Here is a 23,985-nt window from a genome sequence, read left to right on the forward strand (position 1 = left end):
AAAAAATACCCCATAAGCATAATGCATTTCTCCTTGCCTACTATGGCTATTCTGGCAGTGCTGCCAAACCTGATGCATTTAAAATAACTAAATTTCACCTTGAATTGAGCTAAAGTTGACTTTCAAGGAGCTAGATTTAGGAAGGCAGGATAAAGTGCCTTCCATGGTAATTTTAGTTGTCAGGGGGGTTGGGGGCGCTGCTATTACCAGTGACTTTAAAGTGATGAAAATCTATTCTTACTTTTCACTGTAGATTTGATGGGATCATCCATCTCAATAATCCACCAATGGTTGCATGAAATCGAAAATAAGGGATTACTGGATAACAAAATTGTCATCATCTCAGCCACGACGCCATATAAAAGTAGCTGGGGAGGTAAGAGGGGTAGGGCCACACAGCCAATATAACAATATCACATCACGTGCAAAATTTATACTCATGACAAAAGTTGGTATATGTGGGCCAGGGCTAGTGATGGCATCATAGTGGGGCAGGGGGTGGGTACAGCCAAACAAGTGCACGAAAGAGCCAGATCTGGCTCCAAAAGAGCTAAGTTGGCAACAGTGCTCCCCAGCTGCCTGAGAGAGAAGGACGTCGAGGAAATTGTCCCTCTCCCCCTTAAGTAGAAAATACAAGAGTCATACTCAAAAAGGAAGAAGATACATACTTGGTATTTTTGAGATTCGAGCAATCATAATGGCATAAACCTTTATAGGTCATAGTTGCTTGGAGTGAGTGAATTTATGGCATCTCTTTACCTTCTTTGCGACTCACGATTCCAAATAAAATTTTAGGCAACAGAGAATATCATATGGATTTCACATATTGCTTTTGCACTGTCAAGCTCTGCTGAGGGAAACAAATTCTAGGAATCAATTTTGGTCTTGTTCTACATTTCTCTCTTTGGGGAGCAGGGGGTGGGGCTGCATTGTAACCATCTACTGAGAACATGTGGGAGATTCTTGAAATAAAGTGTGCCATAGTTTCAGAATTGTGCTTCTCACCCATGGTTGCCACACTTCACACATATTTTGCTTCAAAATTTTCCCAACATGCCCTCTACTTGCCTGATATGGCAATTTGGGGACATTTCTTTGTCTTCTTGAAATTCAATGGGTTCTCGTGATGAAAGGGTACTTAAGAGACAAACACACACACAAATGTTTTGGAAACATGATGTGGTTGTTTACTCTCAACAAGTTATGCACTCACACTAGACATATATAAACAAATTGGAAAGACTAAGGTTACAAAGTTATCTTGCATATACAATTTATATGTTTTATATTGCAGTAGATTAACAAGGTCAATGATGAACACCAATCATTGTGAAGAAGCATCTTTTTCCACTTGGATTTGTTCAACGTCTCAAGACTTTGTGGAAGAAATTAAGGTTTGATCTTAATAAAAGTTATGCTTAAAATTGCACAACGGGCTTTAAAGGTGCTTTTCAGGTACAAAGAGGGTTTTTAGGTATTTATAGGAATATATGGTCCATTTAGGTGTTTTTGGCTCCACAGAATTTCAGTGGAAGGATGCTGTGCACTTGAAACCCAAAGGTCTCCAAATAGCATAGATGTAAGATGTAGCAAATAAAAAAAAAAAAGTAGGTACAAAACAAGAAATATTTTTCCCGAGTTCTTACTGACACAATAAAGCATTTAATATTGTAATCCAAAATGGAAATGAACAAGTCATGCAAACGAACAGTAAATAAATATATGTAAATAGAGCAATGCTATGGTCATTCTGAATACTTACTAACTACACATTTTCTTAAAAATAAATAACTATTTGGTTGCACAAGTTCAATCACATATCTTCTGACATTTTACTGAATATGAATATCTTCATGACTTATTGCAATATTAAAATATTGTGACGTAAATAGTGTGATGAAAATTTCCAGATTATTAAAGCAGTAAATAATAACATTAGTAACAATAACAACAGCCTGAGAACTTAATTTATTTTTGATTCAGAGTGCATTTGAATAATGTTGCCATATTATCAAAATTCTTAGTACTAAAACTCTTTAATACCTGTAGTTCTACAAGTATCTCAAATGCAGCATAAAAACAATTTTATTATTATTTCTTATAAAGTTACTCATTAAATTAATAATATTCCCTTTCTACTACATTGAGAAGACATGCTGGGTTATCACTATAATTGTTTAATATTCTAGTATTTATGAATCAACATATATATATATTACATATAAAGCATAAAAAAGCAGTGAAGTGCTAAAAAAAAGTAGCAACATTGTGGTGCTCATCTTTTATCATTCTCCATTATACATTTTATCAGTATAACAAAAGATATAATTTATATAAAAAATCTTCAATGTGTTCGCCAGAAGTTAAATGCATGATAAAAGGGCAATTTCATTGGCAGGATTGATTAAATATGATTCGTTCTTAATCTTGGTTCTTGAGTAGATACAGATTAACATTTAATTCATTATGCTTCATATACAATTTGCAAAACAGTGTCGACAACTTTTATCTGATCTCTTTACAATTAATGGAATGCGACTATTAGCATCCAATTGCTTTAACCTTCTATATTATACACACGCACACACACATGCCAAAAAACTAAAGGTTCCATATGGCAAGACTATCAATAACAAATACTGCTAGCGTTCGTTTCTCAGTTCACTGGCACATTGCCTCACATTTTACAATTGTTCTCACACTGCACATGCAGGGCTTAAAAGCAGTCTATGAGACAATACAGTTCACACCATAACATAATATGCACTGTATGATTTATTCGGCTAATATATATATATGACCATACTCTGTCAGTTGGTCGTAATCTCTTACACAACTGATGCGCACAGTTAATATGAACTTTTAATTAAACAGAACAGAATTTGGATCTTCATTGTCCATTTGTTTAATGTGACGTAGTACATCCTTTTTAGTAATCACACCAAGCAAACGCCTGTAAATGAAAAAAAAAAACATCTTAAGTAAAACATTCATTAGTTCACTACAGTTAATAACAAACACTGTACACACACACTAGGGCTAAGCAGATACCATTTTGAAGAGTTACCCATACCAATGCTGATATTCTTACTAATTCCCACCAATACAGATGTCTGAAAATTGTAAGAAGAAATGACAAACTTTGCATACCACATAATGCCGGCAAAGTATCGGTAAATAATTCCAACATGATACTGATATAAGGAAAAAATCGAATATACCGTAATTCCTAGTCTAGGAGAAAATTCTATGATTTCAAATGTAAAATGTCTTGGTATACCCAACTACTTTTTCAAGGTGTCACCAGAATTATGAAAATCTATGGATAAAAAAAACAAAACCTGCCCTCGCACAACAGCTTTGAGATTTTCAATAAATGAGCCATGATCACATAAATTGCATTGATTTATATTGATCTCAATATACTGTAAATTTTCTCAGCTGTATGAGACGAGATTTTCACTTCTTGAAAGATTTCAAGTTAACAGCTTTGAAACAGTATCAGCTTCACCTAACCTGTCAGGCTTGCAGCATCATGCCATCCAATTTTTCATGAGATCAAGCAAATCAGAAAGAAAAGCTACATTCTGTAGCTACAGTTTTAAATTAAGCCAACTTACACTTAAGGGAGACTTTTCAAGGATTCTGAGAGAAAAATTAAGCTGCTTGATGGGAAAGTGATGATCATAGATAAGGAAAAGAAAACTAACTAAACTCCCTAACTAAAAGCCGCCTTTCTTGTACTTCATTCCAGGAAGTTTCAATTGACCCTAAGAAATTCACATAAGTAAATAGCACTGACAGGTTTTTTGAAGAAAGAAGAAATATGGTTAGCAATGCATTTAAAAATGAACATAAATTCTGCATTCACATTCATAAATAAAAATAACATATTTTGAAAGTATGTGAATTGCAGAGGTTATGTAATCAGCACCATGCTCGGACTGTCATTACCTCCTAAAGCAGAGATGTCGTTGGGGGAGGGGAGGCATGTGGCCCCTGCAAACTGTTCTACATTTGCTAAAAATTTTACTTTGATGACAAACATTGCAAAATAGAATTTCAGTAAATTCTGCTCTCAGTTTGAAACACTGTTCTTGAATTTGAGTGCCACGAACCCCAAGCAATACATTTCTTTCCCATTTGCCTGCTACTTGCTTGTTGAACAGATCAAGATGTCAGTGGGAAGACCAGATAGCGGAGAGTGTTAGGAGAAGAGGACAAGATTGGAACACCGTGGAAAGAGAGGAGTGGTGGAAGACCAGGAAAAAAATGGACAGGCTTGACTTCTATGCTGATCCAGCCAGAGGCAGGAAACTGCAAAGGATGATGATGATGACCTTTCCTGCAGAAGGGGTTGTCCTGAACTTTTGGGTGGGGACAGCTTTGTGTGTTTCCATACCATACTCTGTCGCTTTCGTTCAGGGGTGTAATGAAAACCCACGATTCGTCCCCAGTAACAATGCCGTCAAGGAATGTGGTTTCCAGCCCTATGGTACTGGAGCAAATGCTCAAGACTGTATCCCATACGGTCCTCCATATGCGGTGGTGTGAGCAGTCTGGGGACCCATCTTGCTGACACTTTGCGATACCAAAGTTCTTCATGGATGATGGGAGTATGCACTGCTAGATGAAATGCCCACCGCATCCGCTGTTTGGATTGTTGACCGCCAGTCCTCTGTCAACATTGGTCTGTGTGTGGGCTGTGCGAGGCCATCCAGAATGGGGTTCATAGAAGACAGTTACACACCCTGCATTGAAATTTGCACACCAGTTACAGGCATTTGTGAATGTCATGCATGTGTCACCATACACTGCACACAACTCATGATAGATTTCAGGTGGTTTCTGTCCCATTGACCACAGAAACCGAATCACACTCCGCAGCTCAACTGTGTCTAACATCTCAAGCGTAGCTGCCATTTTAAAACAACTGCCTCTCAGCATGCACGAGGAGCACACACCTGTCATGTCATGGAAAGGTGGTGAACTACATGTACTTCCAAATGTATATTTCAGTTTTTGTGAATACATTTCCGTTTGGCTGTAATTACTTTTTGATATCCCCTCGTATATTGTTGGAAGGGAACATTATATATAAGCACACACATATACATACATACGTGTGCACACACACATACATACATGTAGGCCTATATGGTAATATTAATAGTTTGATAAAAAAAATCTTTAGTTTCGAGCCTCCTCAAACTGACGAACCTAGCTATGTCCCTGTCCTAGAGTATCCCTAAAGGTACCAATTTATTAGAGTTGGGGTGAACCCAAGGACACTTTCTGAAGGACATGGTTGGTAAAATTTGCCTTATATCACTCATTCAGGAATTAAGCCTGTACCACAGTCTTTATAATGTTGGATTTACAATGAAGTACGTCTCAACCTGGAATTGAACCCAGTACTACTTGCACTGAGGCAAGAGTGTAGACTATCAGCCTGTCAAGAACTATGCATAAAAAAAGTGTGCCACAATGTACAACTATTATATTTTGATACTCTTTTCCACAATATACACATGCATACAAGTGGTATTTAAAAAAAAAACATAAGACTTACCCGTTGTGTGTTACAAGAGTTTGTCTGAGTCCTAACTTACGGAACATATCAACAACAGTTTCCATTGGGGTCTGATCCGTCATCGTTATGGGAGCCATGTCCAAAATCTTCTTCAGTTTCAGAGGGAGAGGGCTGCCAGGGGGTAAAGAGGGAACCGTACTTGTGAAAAGAATCAGCGACTGACCACAAATTCCTTCCTGGGTACGTTTTGCATTTGCTGGGGAATAAGGGAAACAATGTTAGAAAATGATGTAAAAAGATGCAATTAAAACATTCCACTTTACACTCTTCTACTTATTAACTAGGTCACGCTTATTTACAAATCAATGTTTAAGCTCTTCCATTCATAAGTCAGACCTTGTCCAACATTGCTATTCCACTCATAAATTGGACCTCATCAGTTGCAACCACTGTCTTCAACTTGTCTCTCAGATTGAGTCCAACTTTCACGACACGCAGCACTCTTACTCAATGAAACTACGAGGGCAAATCGAAAAGTCTTTGTGCCTGATTTTTTTTCTAGCTTGTTATAAGTGTCATTAGAAAAGTGAGACATGTACGAGCGATGCTGTAGGCTTTTCTTGGAACGGCCCTATTGTAACTTCCGATTTCTTCCATGGCACGGCACTGTTATCAGTTAGCAAAGATGGCTGGAGTGATCAGGAAGTCCACGCCATATGAGCAGCAAAGTGTTATTTTTTTTTTATGGTGCAAAGGACAAACAGCCAGAGATATCCACAGGGAGATGGAGCCAGTGTATGGGGACAAGTGTTTATCAGTGCAAAGTGTGCAGCGGTGGTGCAAGGAGTTTGAAAATGGACAGGGAAATGTGGAGGACAATGAGCGATCGGGCCGACCTCGTTCCTCGCTGACACCGGACAACATTACCCGTGTTCATGAAATGGTGAAAGCTGTATAACAAGCTAGAAAAAAATAGGTGCAAAGACTTTTCGATTTGCCCTCGTAAATTCACATTAGCAGCATTCGATATCATGACCAGCTGTGTATGGGCTAGTTTTTCATTGCTGTTTTGGACTGTGCTGTTCATATTCATAGTAATAGGAATCTGACTAGCCAACAAAGAGAGAGGGAAATTTTGCAAAACTTGTTAAAAAAAAATCCCTGAACATACCCTGCTGAATGTTTTGAAAGATAGCATGCCATGCTCATATACATATTATATTGAAGGTAAATATATTTTTTAACATCAAAACTATATAGTATGAATATACAATAAAGGTAAAGCATAGTGTTATTTATCCAAACTCTATACTGTGAACCATAAAAATGATTGATAATAATTAATTAAAACTAAAAAAATGCAGAAACAAATGTGGCTGATATGGTATTTCTATTCCAAATGAAAAGGGTTGAACAGCACATGAACTTAATTTTACTTATTTCATTGTTATGATATTTTCATTTTCTGTCACCTGGATGATAAAATTTCCAAAAAAATAAAAATATTGTTTTTGGGCCTGAGCCGATACTGACAGAAATGCAGATACTAGGAAATTGAAACAATTTAAACTAGTTCAAAAAATTTGTAAATTTTAAAATTGTTTTTAATTGGAACTACTGTATATCACTCCAATGTACCCGAGTTTTGCTTTACAATATTCATAATTTTGCACAACATATTTGTAGTTTTTAAGGCAGGACACTTACCAAGAGCACCGATGCCCAGGTCAGGACAAAACCAGAAAATTTGGTTGTGAAATCAAATGCCTAGCACTTAAAGTGGTTGGCCACCAAGCCAGCACACAAGTTAATTTTTTAATTACAAAATTAATTTCTCAATGAAATGCCATTGGCAAAATAATTCCGATTAGGCATTTTTTATAATTTCCAAGATATTTGGAAATGAGAAAGTGTTGCACGGCATTTTTGTGATTTAATTTGAATATTGAAATGTACCACATTAAAAATGAACAATATGCCATATTTTATTAAACATTCAAAACTATGGAACTGAATATTGGAATCAGTTTAATTACTGGAATTATGCCAACTTAAATATCCATTCTCATATGCTGATCTTCTGATATTCATGTATCTGAAATTAACCTCGTCACTTATTTCAATCTTCAGTATTAAAGTACACTTTCCAAGCATTTAACAGACTTCAAATCTCTGTTTGATGAAAGCAGAAAAGTAAAATTTAAGTATCATTGCTCTCTCCAAAAAAAAATGAACAACATAATTGGAAGAAAAGCCTGCTCCAATTATGATATTTTGCCAACTGCTGGAGTTGAAAATTACATACTTTTGTGAATGGAACGGACCTGAAAGTTTTACAATGTTTCAGTAATTTGTAGTGTGTATGACCTACAGCTGAATACAAAAATGCAGTGACAAAAACGTACACAAATTTCAATGCTAACGAAATAAGTTTGTGTATTATGCAGAAACAATGAATGCATCATCATCTTTGACAACTTTAAACTGTTTCAATTTTGGATTTACTTACCAATCGCCAGATTGAGATCTCTCCGTAGAACAAAGCCTACCAAATATTGTGATTCCTGAGACACAACAACAGGGAATCCATTATGCTCAGTTTCTTTCAAAATGGCTTCTACGTCATCTGCAGTCATAGAATCTTGAGTAATAACACTTAAAGGCTCATTCCGCCTGAAAAACACAATCAAAACAAGAATGAATGTACATACAATGCAATATTAATGCATAGTTATACATTTGTTCATCAGAAAAATGGGTCCACCAGGAATGTATTGCCAAAATTTTCCATTATTGTCCAATTGTTTATTTGACATGCTGCTTGTATATTTTAAAAGTTTAAGGCTCTTCCACTGAACATTGTTTTTATTAACTAGAACATAAAAAACTATATTTTTATCACAATAATTTTTTTAAAAAAACAAACATAATTTAACAGCAATATAGACTGCTCCCTCAAAATTTATATATTTTTATAAATGCTTAAAAAATACAGTTACAGAGATGTGAAGAGAAATTTAGTCACATGCTGCTGCTGGTCCCAAAGTTAATAGGAACAAACAAGTTGATGCCAGTCTAGTCTGAATTATCATTTGTAATTTTATTAGATCACAAAAACAAACCTCTTTCACATGAGAAGCCCACAAATACACACGTCTTTTGTGCACATGAAAAGTTGCACAGTCTAACTGGCTCTTTACATGCACCTATACATCTGGAAGGATACCACTGAATTTCTAAAAATTATTCATAAAGATTCCTAAAGTATCTAGGGGAGTCACTTGTTGCTTTTTCATGATTTTTGTTACCACCATGACCACTATAAAATCATGATAAAAATCAAGTATAATTCCCAGTTTTCAAGGCGAACTTTCCAAAAATTCAAGGGAACAAGCAGGTGTTTTCTCTATTTCAACCTTGCGTATTACAACCTCTCACCCCCCCTCCCCAAAAACACCCACAAATATATTAACAATATACAGGATCTGCGAGATTCCAATGTATTCAAAAATTCTAATTCAATTCAATTAAACGGTATATAAATATATATTTAAAATATTTAATTTAAAGTGTGGAGTTTACATTTTTCATTTCACATATTCAGACTCAAAATACATCTACAAACACAAGTCACAAATGTTAGGGAATATACTAATCTACGAAAATTGTTAACTGTATAAGAATTTCAAATTAAAATTTACCTAATCAACTTCAGATATCATTCCTTACAATAACCTGCCGACACTAACAAAGTAAACGGAATGAATTTTGTTTTATTTTTCATGCAGCTTTCTTTTCCTCCTCGATAAAAATGAAAGTTAAACTGAAAAACTTGCTTCAAGGCATTTATAAATATGTATAAATTGCAATTTTTAACGTCTCCAGAGAAAAATTAAAGCAGAATTCCCAGAGCCAATAATTCATGCGTAATTCCCAGAATTCAAGGAATTCCCTTGCGAGTAGCCACTCTGCAATATTACGAATGTCATATTTAGAGATTTCCTCACTAAAAATCACATACTATGGGCACAGTAAACTGATCACTAGGGCTTGGAAGTTGAAGACCTATAAATTGCCAAAAAAAGACCTATAAAAGACCTAAAAATATCAAAAAAGGGACCTAAAAACGGAAAAAAGGATGTATAAATGTGATCCATATTAATTAATCACTTCAGTTTTAATTACATATTTAATGAATAAAAAAATAAAAAATTCTGGTGGTCTGGAACACAGTGCGAAAAAACTGAAAGCTTCAAAACAAGAGAAATTTGCCGCTTACACCGCAACCTTCCAGACAAGTTACGGTTAATGGACCTTGTACCGTACCTGCTTTAGTCATCCAAAAAAGTTTTTCTCTTGTTTCAGGGATGGTTCAAATATATTTATTTATTTCTGTTTTTTATTTCTTTACTACAGAAAGGATGTTTAAGAGGTGGTGAACTGATGATGATTTGAATTGAGAATGGGCAGTAAAAACGTAGTCGAATGAAGGTGAAGTTGCAAAAAAAAAAAAGCCGTTAAGACCTTAAAAAAAGGACCAATAAGCCAAAAAAGGCAAAAAAGGACAAATAAAACCCACCTTTTTCTGGTCTACAATGACCCAAAATGAACATATATTATGTTGAGCCTAGTCTTCGGACACTAGGAAAAAAAAAGGATTTTTCCTCAACTTCCGAGCCCTACTGATCACCCAGGGTCTTATGGATGCTTAGAAAACATTTGTTGAAAATGCATTCACGACCCAGTCAATACCTCACATCCAAGAACAAAATTCAGGTATTTTTCCTGATAGGAAGACACCATGGATTGCACGCACACTACAGGAAAGGCACTTGCAATTAAAACACTTACCTTGGCTGCATTACATCAGCTGCTAATGACGTGTGAGCAAACTCTTCTTTGCTGTCCAAGAAAGGATACCCATTCAAATTAATATGAGCATCGTAAATGCCCTGCCTCCCGAGAGCATCTCCAACCCACTTGCTTGCCATCGCAGCAGCCATTAATGGAACAATGTATCTAACTCCTCCAGTCAATTCAAACATTATCACCACCAATGATACTGCAAGAAAGAAACATGACCTATATGAAATATACCTCTCTTTACTAACAGAGTAAAATGCATGCTTTCAATACACAGATCATAACATAAAATGATTACGAACACAAAAGATTCTATGTGAATAAAGTTACAAATGAACATGCGAGGAAATATACTAGGGAATAAAAATATAATGTGAAATACTACAGAAACGTGGGAATAAGAAAAATTAGGGGAAAACCACATTTAAGGTGTTTTTTGAAGACAAGGAGCATACTTTTAAAATGTGGCTACTATGACCCCTAACCAATGACAGTTGCTAAGCTAAAGTTATTATGGAATTATAACCCTGGTATGGTGGAACCTTGACAAAATTTTTCAGGAAACCAAGATGTAAAAACTTAACTGCAGGAAAATGTAAAATTTGGGAATTTAAAATCAGGGTTCCACTGTATTGTATTGTTACTCTCAGACAAGATTTGTCATCCCTTCATCAGGATTTTTCTGGCAGAGAGCATATTCCTCATGGTTCTAATACAGACAAGACACATGTTTTGACCTTAAGCAATAAAACTTATTTTTGCCATCACGCACATTACATAATGCATTTGAAGGCAGCACCATTGAGTGCTCATGACAGATCATTTTGAAATCAAAATACAGTATTCTTTGCTAGAAGAGAATGCAGTTCTTTACAAGCATTGTATTTATAATTTTAAAGATACATAAATATAAGTTATCCTCATTGATGTTCCAGATTTCAATATTTTTTTTAATTTATGTTTTATGTAGAAGAGGTAAAACAATTAGTACTTATGAAAAGGAAAACTGAATAAGCTTCGAAGTTACAGTACAAAAGTTACTAAAGTAGAAACAGAAATGTTGAGTCTCCACTTTGTGAGTAACATGGTACAATTAGGGAATGGAATTCCTCCCAAACCCTCTTTTAGCATGCCAGAGTAGATTTCTTCTGTGAATGTGCATACCCTGGTAAAACACTGTGCAAGTGTTACTACCATCACAGAAATTTACACCAACATGCTATAATTATTTCTCTTGCAGTTTACAGTTCTTACAACCATATAAACACAATATTTGATATAACGTTTCAGAGAACTCCTTTCAGTTGACATTTATTCTTAGTTTGATTGGCCTGTAAAATATTGCCTACAGGAACAGCATGTTTGTTTTATCTTCACTTTTTACATATACTACTACAACCATTTTACCCTTCCCATGGATACCTTTAATACTGCTGCCTTCAATATGGAAGTGCATGTTTCAAAATCTATCTTTGTAGAAGCTAAGTGAACTTTGTTAAATATAGGGCTACATTATAGGCTACATTATAAAACTTAAAAATGAAGCAAACCTTAAAATCTAGGTGAAATTTTATAACATTGCCCTATTCTACCCATGCATATTAGATTAATAATGTGGAAATGCAATATCCAGCCACATGCATGCACAAACACACTTGTACATACATAGGTTCCACTTCCATAAATGCTAAGTTTACTAGTACCTGTCATTCTCGTAACTCCTCCAAGCACAGCTGCTGCCCCAACCATAGCATAGAGACCTGGTGTAATGCAATCATCCCCTGTTGAACATTCATCACTGAAGAGCCATATGTGAGGGTAATTACTGGAAAAGAGGAATTAACAAGTGAGGCAGGTGTATTCAACTTTGCACATAAGTTATATTGTTCAAATAATCTTTTCCATCTTTTTAAAAAAATGAGGAGAGAGAGAAACTACATGTTGGCAAGATCTATTAGAAAATATAAATAAGATCAAATAAATTACATTAAAATTTCATACACAGTGGAACCCTCATTTTATGTTCCTGGTATTTACATTTTCCCACATTGTACATTCAATCTTGATAGTCCAAACATAGTAAAATGTTGTAAAATTTTCCTAAATTTTAAATTTTTTCAGCTTGGTTCCTGAAAAACGTAAAATCGAGGTTCCACTGTATATACTAGATCTACAGGTTGCTGCAATTACAATGTACATCTGTGAAGATTACCATGTAAATCATACCAAGTTTGTTACATTTCTGCTAGTCAAGTGAGCGATGTAGCTACATATCTACAATGCAGCATTGTTCAGAGGAATACCATGACTTTCTCCCAAGAGCAGAGCATAGTGAGTTTTGGTCAGCACAGTGAAGACTTGCTTTCATGACTTAGCCAAATGAAACTTTATGCTAATTTTAAGGAGCATATGTTACTTGACACACAGTGATATATGGCTTCTATAAATGTATTCTAGTTCAAAGTAGATGTTTTTGGCAACTGTTATAACAGGTTCAAGGTCAATCATCATAAATATGTACAGACTGAAGCAGAGGGTATGTTCATTTCAGTTGCTACATCAAATAAGTAAATTAATGTCATTTCCTTACATGCATATTTGGTGCAATTCAGATCAAACGAATATGATGTGAATATTAATTGGCTCTATCAATTTTTGCCACCTGCCATGTCCTTGATTTCTGATAATCAATTGCAGATTAATAGGGATGTAACAATTTTCTAAAGTGGCTTGTTGAAAGTGGTAACAAAACCAGTAAAATTCTGATATTCATACAGATTCTGATATTGAATTTCTCATGTACAGAATTTTGATCGTAGAGAACTTTGGCAAATTTAATGCAGTTTTGTTCTGGAAGGAAAAGCTAAAGAGATGCTCTGGTGTCCCGTACTGATTTCAAATCCCATAACTATTTCTTCTCAAATTTTAAAAAAAAAAAAAAGTATTTTGGTGCATGAAAAATATCTGAGGACATTTATAATATATGAACAGATTTATTTACAGTATTTTTACTTTTTCTAGGTGGCAAATGACAGTGTGTTTCTGATAAGTAATCATATATATGAATTCTTTCGAAAAAATAACCAGGAAGCGAATCAGTTCTGCTTTGCCACGTCACTATTGGCCGATACATTTTACACGTTTGTACATTCCAAGGTGTAATGTATGTAAAATGAAGAAAGACAATTTGTTCAGTTCAAATATTCTAGGAATTACAGAAAATGTGCAATTACAATAATTTGTGCCAAAATTGTGGAAAGAATGTTCATTTCAGAATTAAAAGAGAGTTACTTATAATATTCTGATTACCTCATATATACAATCAGTGGCTAGAGTGAAACCTTAATTTTACATTTTTCAGGGGACCAAGGTGGGAAAAAAAAAAACTTACAATGAGGGAAAATGTAAAACTACGAAATTTTACAGCATTATGCTCTATTGAAAATGAATGTATACTGCAGAAAAATGTAAAAATTAGGTTCCACTATATTATTAAGCAAAATCAATAGATTAACATGGTGTAGTTGAAATGGATTATCTATTTATATTCTAGTACTTACAACTATTCTGAACAACTTCAAACTACTACAGGTACTGATATTATTAAGCGTGCCAAGAATATGCATTGAAAGTGATATTGGCACTCATTAAAAGGTTAAAAATATTTTAAAAACTGAATGGAAGATATTGTTTTTAGTAGCAATACTTATGGTCTTTAAAATATCCTTGTTATTGCAATTACTTCTTTTTTTCATTTTATAGTTTAAGAATAGAAATATGAGTATAATTGCAAACAACACTTACTATGCAAGCTGCTCCATGCCGATACCAACTATTCGGCCCACAATAGCGCCCAAGCACAAACTTGGAATAAATAACCCACATGGAACTTTCATGCCAAAGGTGAAAACGGTAGCAATTAACTTGAAGATCAGAGCTAATACAAGCAGCCATATGGCTTTGTACACTCCAGGCCCTGCAGCTGCTATCTCTATAGCGGACTTTACATCTGTGTAATTACGGTTATAGTCACTGCAAGAAAGTAAGAAACAAAGTGAGCATGGCTTACATTGGAAAATCAAATCAAATTCTGTAAAGTTCTACAGCAGACATTTCTGACTTTTTAACAACTCCCCTGAAAACCAATTTTGTAATTTTGTTTGCACTTTTAATGGATACAAAGATGTGATACATGTACACTCTTGCTCACACAAAGTGTCGCATTTTGTAAGGCAGAACAGTTGCGTATGTGCAACTTTATCCTAACAGGAGTGCACCATGGTTCTGTACAATACATTTCTAAATACATTATTGCAATTACTTTGTTATATATGAATTACGTGAATGAACTACTCTGGTTCGTAATGGAATGTCTGATGGGTAGGGTATCGGTTGAGAGAGATAGAGAAGAGAGGGAAAGAGAGAGAGGAAGAGAGATTGATTGATTTGCTTTATTTTACTTTGCTTTTGTGCCACTTTTGGCTAATTTGCGAAGATGGGGATGAGTGATGACATGATAAAATTGATGAATGGACACTCACAAACATCCATGCCAAGGCTGGGATTCAAACCCGGGACCCCTGGCATCATAGCATAGCACGATGTGCTAACCACTCTGCCACGGGACCAGAAAAGGCAAAAATTCCTTTATACTTTCATTCTGTTCAAATTTTCCAGCTGCCATACTCAGAGTTTTATATAAATCTGTAGAATAACAAGTTTTACTTACCATAAGACATCTCCATTTGACACACCACACTGACTAAATAAGAGGTATATCAATTGGCTTGTGTTCATCCTTGTATAGGGATTTGGATATGCCAGGAGTGCAGTCACGACTGCTACCACCAGCACCTCAGTCACAGGATACTGACCGAGTTTAGATACCTTCCTGTATTTGCACCAATAAATATTTGCTTTTATGAACAATGTTGCTATACATCCCTGCAAAATAAAATATATTCATTAATAACCTGCACATGTACCTTTGTATAAGCACTTTATGAGTAGAAATAAAGAAACTACACCACTAGAGTTTCTAATCATTCTTAAGTTGTAACAGAGCAATTACAAAAATAATAAAGATGTAGACAAGTATCATACCGGCATTGATTTGTGTACTAACATGCAATGCACACGTCCATTTCTAATATCATTCACTTGTCTTTCACATTATGTGTTTTACTAATGCATTGGTATCAGAATCGGAAAGTATTGGTTGGAAATTAATCACTGATACTGGCTGATAATTTCCGGAGTCTGGGTGTCTTGCAGAGTTTGCAGAAGTGGCATGTGACATCTTCACAGAGTGTAAATATACTGGAATTCATATTCTTGCAATATTGTGGGGAGAAATGGATTTTGATTAAATGATTACCTCATGTAAAATGATAAATATGTTAAACAGGGTGTCTACAATTTCAAAAAACAAAATTCCATGACTTCTCCACATTTTCAAGACCAAGTCATTAGACAATTCATGTCTTTCCATGTAAGAAGGTCACTACACTTTAGTTAAACACCACACTTAGAATCTCACTTAACCAAGTTACAAGTAATAACAAGAACGGAAACTGATCAGAAGTTACTTGATAGGGGCTTCAGAGATGACATATTGACTAATAGTGAACAAAGAACCCTTTTTATATAAAAAAATAATAACAATTATAGCATAAATAATACATAATCATAGCATAATTTTGTAATATTGATTTAATATTAATATCAACAAAAAACAAGATAGTGGTAATTGCTAATAGCCACTTACTGTAGTAGATTTCTACTTGAAAATAGTTCAAACATGATCTTCTTTCCAACAATATTTATGTACTTAATATGGAATGTCTCCTGTAACTACTGGTAATACTCAGTATATCAAACTTAAGTGGAGTTTGCACATGACAAATTTAAAATGTGTTAACGGAAAAGTTTTGCATGTTCCCGACTTTATTTCTACATGGGCTTCTGAGTGCGATGTTCGACGGAGAGCACTCGATGAGATGTCTTCACTGTCTTCGTGTCCTCTAAACCCTTATTTGGAGTAAGGTCAAAACAATAAGGAAGTGTGGATTGTTCACTTCCTAGCTGTGACCATAAGAAGCATCCCCAAAATGGGACTTCCTGCGTTCGACACGGGGCAACAAAGATAACCCTGTCTAAGACCATCCCTTAAGTATAAAAACCCCAGAAAAAAGGTAAGAAGTATGGAAGATCTGAAGTGTGGCTGGATGTGCTGTCCAGTCTCCGGCCAAGGATGACCATACACCCAGCCAAGTCCAGGCTGTCTCTAGGCACTTAGAAGATGGACAAGGACCTACGCTTATAGCTCGCTAAGCTTAATTGCTTTACAGGGTGGCTACTCCAGGACAATAAAAAAATTCAAGTATAATTCCCGGTCTTCAAGGTGAACATTCCAAAAATTCATGGGTAGAAGCAGATGTTTTCTCTAATTCAGCCTAATGTATTACCGCCTCTCATCACCCACACACATACACACACAAATATATTAGCAATGTAAAGGGTATGTCTGATTCCAACGTATCCAAAAATTCTAAATTCAATTGAATAAATTTAATATATTAGGTGCCATCAAATGAAAAGGTCCATTTCCATGTGAGGAGTTTACTACTGACATTGACTACACATATTTGGCATATGAGGTAAGGCATTTATCCCACTTGGGTATCAACTGATGAATGCCTTGGTAGAAGAAGTCCTTGGGTTGTGAGGCAAGCCATTCTGTCACTGCAGCCTGCAGATCTGCATCCAAAGCATAGCGGCATCTTCTGAAGTGTTTCTTCATTGGGCCGAAAATGTGGAAATCACACGGACTCGAGTCAAGACTGTAAGCAGGGTGGTCGAGCATTTCCGAACTGAAGGAATTCAACAGGCCCTGTGTTTGATTGGCAACATGGGGACGAGCAGTAAAATGATGCATGTGCTGAGCTTGCCAGGTAGCTTATGAGTCATTCCATGCCAAATCAACACAGATATGTGCAATTTTTAACCTGACCATCTCCGATTTCCATGAAATTTGGGGAATTGAAACTATGCATGGAACTTAGTAACTATGAAAATTTTTAGTTTCGTGCGTCTTGTAATTGTTAAATTATTCAAGGTCAAAGTTTGCATAAATTGCCCTTTTTGAGCCCGCTTAGCTATACTAAATCTGCTGTAACTGCGCCCCTATTTTGCCTAGGAAGCTCAAATAAAGCTTATTGTACAGGGAATTGAACAAGCTTTCCAGTGATATATAACAAGCCTACCTTTGGATACAAATATAATTTTGTCACGTGACCTTGACTTTTGACCTTGAATATCTCAAAACATGTCATCACCAAAAATCGTGAAAAAAATATATTTGGTCCCTCATACCATACTCTAAAACATATCAAAAAATCATTCTGGGACTGCAATGGGATCAGAAGATACAATATAATATGTGTAACTATGTGACTGATAAAAGCCCGATTACATGAACTTTGAAGAGTCAAATGTCCCTTAACACTCCCTACAAAATGTGAAGGAGTTATCCTGGGTATAATTGGTCATGAAAGAAATAGGTTAGGCACAGGGAGATCCCTAGCCGTGTGTGTCAAGCACAGGTCCGGCATATTGTTGACCACCATATTGAATTCAACGCAAAAATTTCAAAGGAAAGGGGGTGATGTGATATATCAAATGAGGCTAGAATTTCACGAGAAATGAAGTAACGAAGGTTTATCCAACATATATTTAACCAGCAAAAATGTATTACTGCATGCTTGTAACCATTTTCTCCTTTTCGAGGTGTTAAAAACAAAGCATTGGAATTCTCCTAACGTGTTAGGAACTCATCGAGATCACGCTGACACCTTGGGAGAGAAAGAAGTATACGAACCATTGGATATGATTTTAATCAGCTGCATTCACCAAATAGTTGAATAGTGAAGAATATTGGGAAAAGTATCTCAAACAATTACGTGACACTTCCTTTGGAATGAAAAATTCTTCAGTGACGAGGCAAATTTTTATGTTCACGGTGAAGTTAATAAAAAATAATATGCAATACCTGTGATTTGCTCAGTCGAATGGTTGTTGCTGGTAAGCTAATTATGTGGTATAATGTATGGCGAACGGAAATGGTTGGTCCATATTCAACAACGGAACCTTAAATGGTGAGGACTTCTTGGATTTGTTAAGTGAACAGGTTTTTTCACCCTTGCTTTCGGGATATGGCACTTTTCGAGAGTTTTGAAACAGGACAGAATGTGACTACACTATGTAGACATTTTCGCAATTTCTTGATGGTAATTTTCTAGGTAGATTGATGGGCACACGGGGATCTATTAAAAGGCCTGCACATTCCCCAGATCTAACATCTTAGGAGGACTTTTGCCTTCAGAAACATTTGAAAAGAATGGTGCATGCACTAAAAGTCCCTGATATTGACCATCTGAGAGAAGGCATAGTTGCTGCTTGCGATGTTGTTGCACATGCTACATTACCCAAATGTTCTACGCGAGTGTGAGAGACGTCAACGAGTGTGCTCACAGGAACATTGACAACATTATAATGTGCATATATCGTAAGTGAAAGATATTTGTATAAATTTTTGCTGGTTAAATATATGTTGGATAAACCTTCTTCACTTCATTTCTCGTGAAATTCTAGCCTCATTTGATATATCACATCACCCCCTTTCCTTTGAAATTTTTGCGTTGAATTCAATATGGTGGTCAACAATATGCCGGACCTGTGCTTGACACACACGGCTAGGGATCTCCCTGTACCTAACCTATTTCTTTCATGACCAATTATACCCAGGATAACTCCTTCACATTTTGTAGGGAGTGTTAAGGGACATTTGACTCTTCATAGTTCATGTAATCGGGCTTTTATCAGTCACATAGTTACACATATTATATTGTATCTTCTGATCCCATTGCAGTCCCAGAATGATTTTTTGATATGTTTTAGAGTATGGTATGAGGGACCAAATATATTTTTTTCACGATTTTTGGTGATGACATGTTTTGAGATATTCAAGGTCAAAAGTCAAGGTCACGTGACAAAATTATATTTGTATCCAAAGGTAGGCTTGTTATATATCACTGGAAAGCTTGTTCAATTCCCTGTACAATAAGCTTTATTTGAGCTTCCTAGGCAAAATAGGGGCGCAGTTACAGCAGATTTAGTATAGCTAAGCGGGCTCAAAAAGGGCAATTTATGCTAACTTTGACCTTGAATAATTTAACAATTACAAGACGCACGAAACTAAAAATTTTCATACTTACTAAGTTCCATGCATAGTTTCAATTCCCCAAATTTCATGAAAATCGGAGATGGTCAGGTCAAAGGCTGTGTTGATTTCGCATGGAATGACTCTTATGCTTTATTGCTGTCCGCAGACGACACAGTGTTTCGCAGTACGTGTCGGAATTAATGGTGTGTTCTTTTGGAAGGAACTCCACTAGCAGGGGAGCATGGTCATCGAAGAATTCACTTTCACATCAGGAATGCACTTTGTCAATCGTCCTTCAATGTGTTGTGTCCTTTCCTCACAGTTTTGTTTGATACACATTTGTCACCATATACAGCATGCAGAAAGCGCATCGCACCACGGTATTCTTCCATGGTCATGTCTGTGAGCGGCACCTCCATTGTTCAGTCACACAGCACCATGTTTCACTTGGAGGGCAGAAAGAGAAGTGGTTAACCAACGATACAACGCCACCCGAGTCAACATAGCACATGCGCTGATCCCCTGCTGCTGACATGTCACATATACCTATAGGTATACACAGCACCCGAAAGCACTGTCGCAGGTAACACGTATTTCGGGATATTTACCGTTGGACCTTTTCATTTGATGGGACATTATATATTTAAATAGAATAAATAAAAATTAATATATTTTTAAAATATTTAATTTATGGTGCGGAGTTTACATTTGCCATTTCACATACTCAGTCTCTGATCTCCAAACACAAGTCACACGAAATATACTAATCTACGAAAAACTGTTAATTGTACAAGAATTTCAACTCAAATTTACCTAATCAACTTCAAGATATATTTTTCTGATATAATACTCAATCTGTCAGATAGATTGTTCTGCAAAGGACACTAACAAAGTAAACGGATTGAGAGAATTCTGTTTTATTTTCCATGCAGCTGTCTTTTTTTTCCTCGAAAAAAGTAAAAGCTGAACTGTGACTTGCCTAAGGATGAATGGGATTTGGAATAATAAAAGTTGCAATTTTTCACATCTACAGAGAAAAATTCATGCAGAATTCACGCATAATTCCCGGAGCCAATAATTCACACATAATTCCCGGAATTCAAGGTAATTCCCAACGAGTAGCCACCCTGCTTTATTTTCCTGTAGTTTACGGTTATTACAAGCATAAGAAAACAGTTTTTTCTTTGTGACGTTTCAGGAGAACACACGCTCCTTTCATCAGACATTTATTTTCATTTTGACTAAAGATACAGTTATAACAATGGTTAGTAATTTTTTAAACAAAAAAGAATCTGTTATATACTGGATGTTGTCAATGTTACATTGTTGTAATATAGCAACTTAACTGTGAAAAAAGCAGTCTGTTTTATTTTTATTTCAGATTTTTTAAATTATGAATCCCAAATATCATCAGGTAATTCAAATTCATCATTGTTTTCACAAACTCTCTTGATGTTTTCTGTTACATTAAATTTTAAAGATGGTGGCTTACTCCATTTGTGAAAAAGAAAACTCCATACTGGATCTATGTTACCATTTTCATTATTTAATTTATTCCAGTGTTCTTCTGCAATGAACGAAGCTTCCCAGACATTCAACTCTGTGTTTCCCGTTAATCTTTTTAAAACCCTTCTCTTTTTAATCAAATGCTTCTCTTGGATGATATGAGTTGACAAACCTGTTCTTGGGTTTAGATTTATAATGTCCAAATCGTGTTCGTGCCATCTTATTGCCATTTTCCTTGCTGTTTGTCCCACATATATATAATATAAGTTGTTCATGTTCAAAAGATTATGTAGGACAAACAGCAAGGAAAATGGCAATAAGATGGCACGAACACGATTTGGACATTATAAATCTAAACCCAAGAACAGGTTGTCAACTCATATCATCCAAGAGAAGCATTTGATTAAAAAGAGAAGGGTTTTAAAAAGATTAACGGGAAACACAGAGTTGAATGTCTGGGAAGCTTCGTTCATTGCAGAAGAACACTGGAATAAATTAAATAATGAAAATGGTAACATAGATCCAGTATGGAGTTTTCTTTTTCACAAATGGAGTAAGCCACCATCTTTAAAATTTAATGTAACAGAAAACATCAAGAGACTTTGTGAAAACAATGATGAATTTGAATTACCTGATGATATTTGGGATTCATAATTTAAAAAATCTGAAATAAAAATAAAACAGACTGCTTTTTTCACAGTTAAGTTGCTATATTACAACAATGTAACATTGACAACATCCAGTATATAACAGATTCTTTTTGTTTAAAAAATTACTAACCATTGTTATAACTGTATCTTTAGTCAAAATGAAAATAAATGTCTGATGAAAGGAGCGTGTGTTCTCCTGAAACGTCACAAAGAAAAAACTGTTTTCTTACAGGAAAATAATTCTATCATGCAAGCAATGCGTACATACTAGAAAAACTATCACCCTGCTTTATATTGTTACAATTATCAAGCACTGATATCAGTATCAGTGGAAAACAGTAACAATAAGCACACTTGTATCAGCTCAGCTTTTAATTTTTTTCCAGAGTGGATTTGAACTTAAACTTAGAGATATGATATTCTGCCTTGTTCAAGGCTTTTAATTGTGTTCTTTTGATTCTAGAACTTCACATTCCACAAAATAAAGTAAGTGCATGTTAATTGACTACGTGCACAATTAGTGCAAAAATTTGCTGTATAAAAGTATAATAAATACATACACCCTGATATTATGAAGTAAATGTCTGAATACACAGTCCTCTCTTCTAAGGCAAAACCTAGTCAATCACATGTACACATGCATAAAACATGCCATGAACTATTTGTGTGCTCTTTAAGGAACATTTGCAATTTTATATTGGATCAGTAAAATATCAACTTTCATTCAATTCTATATCAATACTTATCAGGTGTATAAGCTTAAATCTGCTGTTTTGTAGTCAGAAAAACACATGGTTTGTTCATAGAAAGCAACAAGAAATTTATTCAAAGTACTTGCCCTCGCGAGCTTCACATTTTGCCCACCTCTTGGGCAATTTGTGGATACCACACTAAAAAAAGGCTTTCTCTTTCAAAGCAAACCACTCATCAAGCCATTTTCGGACGTCTGCATACGAATCGAAGTGCTGCTCAGCGAGAGCATGGCCCATCGACGAAAACAGATGGTAGTCGGAAGGGGCCAGGTCTGGTGAATAGGCGGGATGGGGTAGCACCTCCCAGTTGCGTGTCTCCAAGTAGTTTTGGACCAGTCTTGACATGTGCGATGGGGCGTTGTCCTGGAGGAAAATCAGCTTGTCATGTCTTTGTTGACAATCCGGCCTTTTGTCACACAGAGCATGGTGCAATTTGATCAGTTGTTGGTGGTAGCGGTGGGCAGTGACAGTTTCACCAGGTTTCAACAGTTCAAAGTAGACGATACCTTGTTGATCCCACCAAACACACAGCATCGTCTTCCGGCCGAAGCGATTTGGTCTCGAGGAAGATGTTGATGGTGGGCCGGGATCAACCCACAATTTCTTGCGTTTAGCATTCTCGAAATATATCCACTTTTCATCGCCAGTCACAATCCAATGCAGGAAAGACTTTCTTTTTTGTCTGGCAAGCAAGATTTCGCATGTGTTTTGGCGTCTCTCCAGCTGCCGATCAGTCAATTCATGCGGCACCCATTTTCCGATCTTTTGAACCTTTCCCATGGCACGTAGATGCATGGAAATGGCTGCTTGAGTAACACCCAATTGCTCGGCAAGCATCTTTTGCGTTTTGGGTATCATCCTTGTCCAAAACAGTCTGCAATTGATGGTCCTCAATCTTCCTGGGCCGATTTTCACGCTTCTTGTCGCTCAGGTCAAAATTGCAGTCTTTGAACCGACGAAACCAATCCCTGCACGTTGTTTCCGATACAGCACTGTCACCATAGGCCTCCACAAGCATTCGATGTGATTCGGCAGCCGATTTCTTCAAATGGAAGCAGAAAAGCAGAGCTTCCCGCATATGCTCTTTTTCTGGCACAAAACTAGACATGCTTACCACAGGAACACTGTCTGTTGTTGTCTGCACGTGCTGACGATGTGCACTGATTCGTGTTGGCAGATGTCCAACTCATACAAACACCAGGTATGGCGTGTACATCGTAGCTTCATACGCTCACTAACGCCATCTATGAGCAAACAGCAGATTTAAGCTTATACACCTGGTATGAGTAGCAGTAAACTTTTTCATATCTGCCCATCCCAATTATTTATGAACAAAATTCAAGCAGTAGACAAAACTTAATTCTTTTTAATATTCACATTAATAAAAATACAATATTCTATAATAAGTCATACAATTTGATTCTTCCAAACCCACATGATTAAAGAAAATATACTTAC

The 23,985-nt window shown here is 35.9% G+C and overlaps 1 protein-coding gene across 11 annotated transcripts in view; it reads right to left on the bottom strand.

Moving 5' to 3' along the window:
• Positions 1-422: 422 nt before the first annotated feature.
• ClC-c (chloride channel protein 3) overlaps positions 423-23,985 on the bottom strand; it is an 84,394-nt gene continuing 60,831 nt past the window's right edge. For all 11 annotated transcript variants that reach the window (XM_083126608.1, XM_083126605.1, XM_083126604.1 and 8 more), the window contains 7 exons: positions 15,126-15,340; positions 14,201-14,428; positions 12,100-12,221; positions 10,385-10,595; positions 8,043-8,206; positions 5,573-5,789; positions 423-2,953 (listed from right to left, as the gene is read on the bottom strand). In XM_083126608.1, the coding sequence (XP_082982734.1) occupies positions 2,863-2,953; positions 5,573-5,789; positions 8,043-8,206; positions 10,385-10,595; positions 12,100-12,221; positions 14,201-14,428; positions 15,126-15,340 (1,248 nt within the window). In that variant the 3' untranslated portion in view covers positions 423-2,862. The remainder of the gene's footprint in view (positions 2,954-5,572; positions 5,790-8,042; positions 8,207-10,384; positions 10,596-12,099; positions 12,222-14,200; positions 14,429-15,125; positions 15,341-23,985) is intronic.

This window comes from Lepisma saccharinum, chromosome 8 (genome assembly GCF_977018435.1).
Source record: "Lepisma saccharinum chromosome 8, izLepSacc3.1, whole genome shotgun sequence".
Classification (NCBI taxonomy): domain Eukaryota; kingdom Metazoa; phylum Arthropoda; class Insecta; order Zygentoma; family Lepismatidae; genus Lepisma; species Lepisma saccharinum.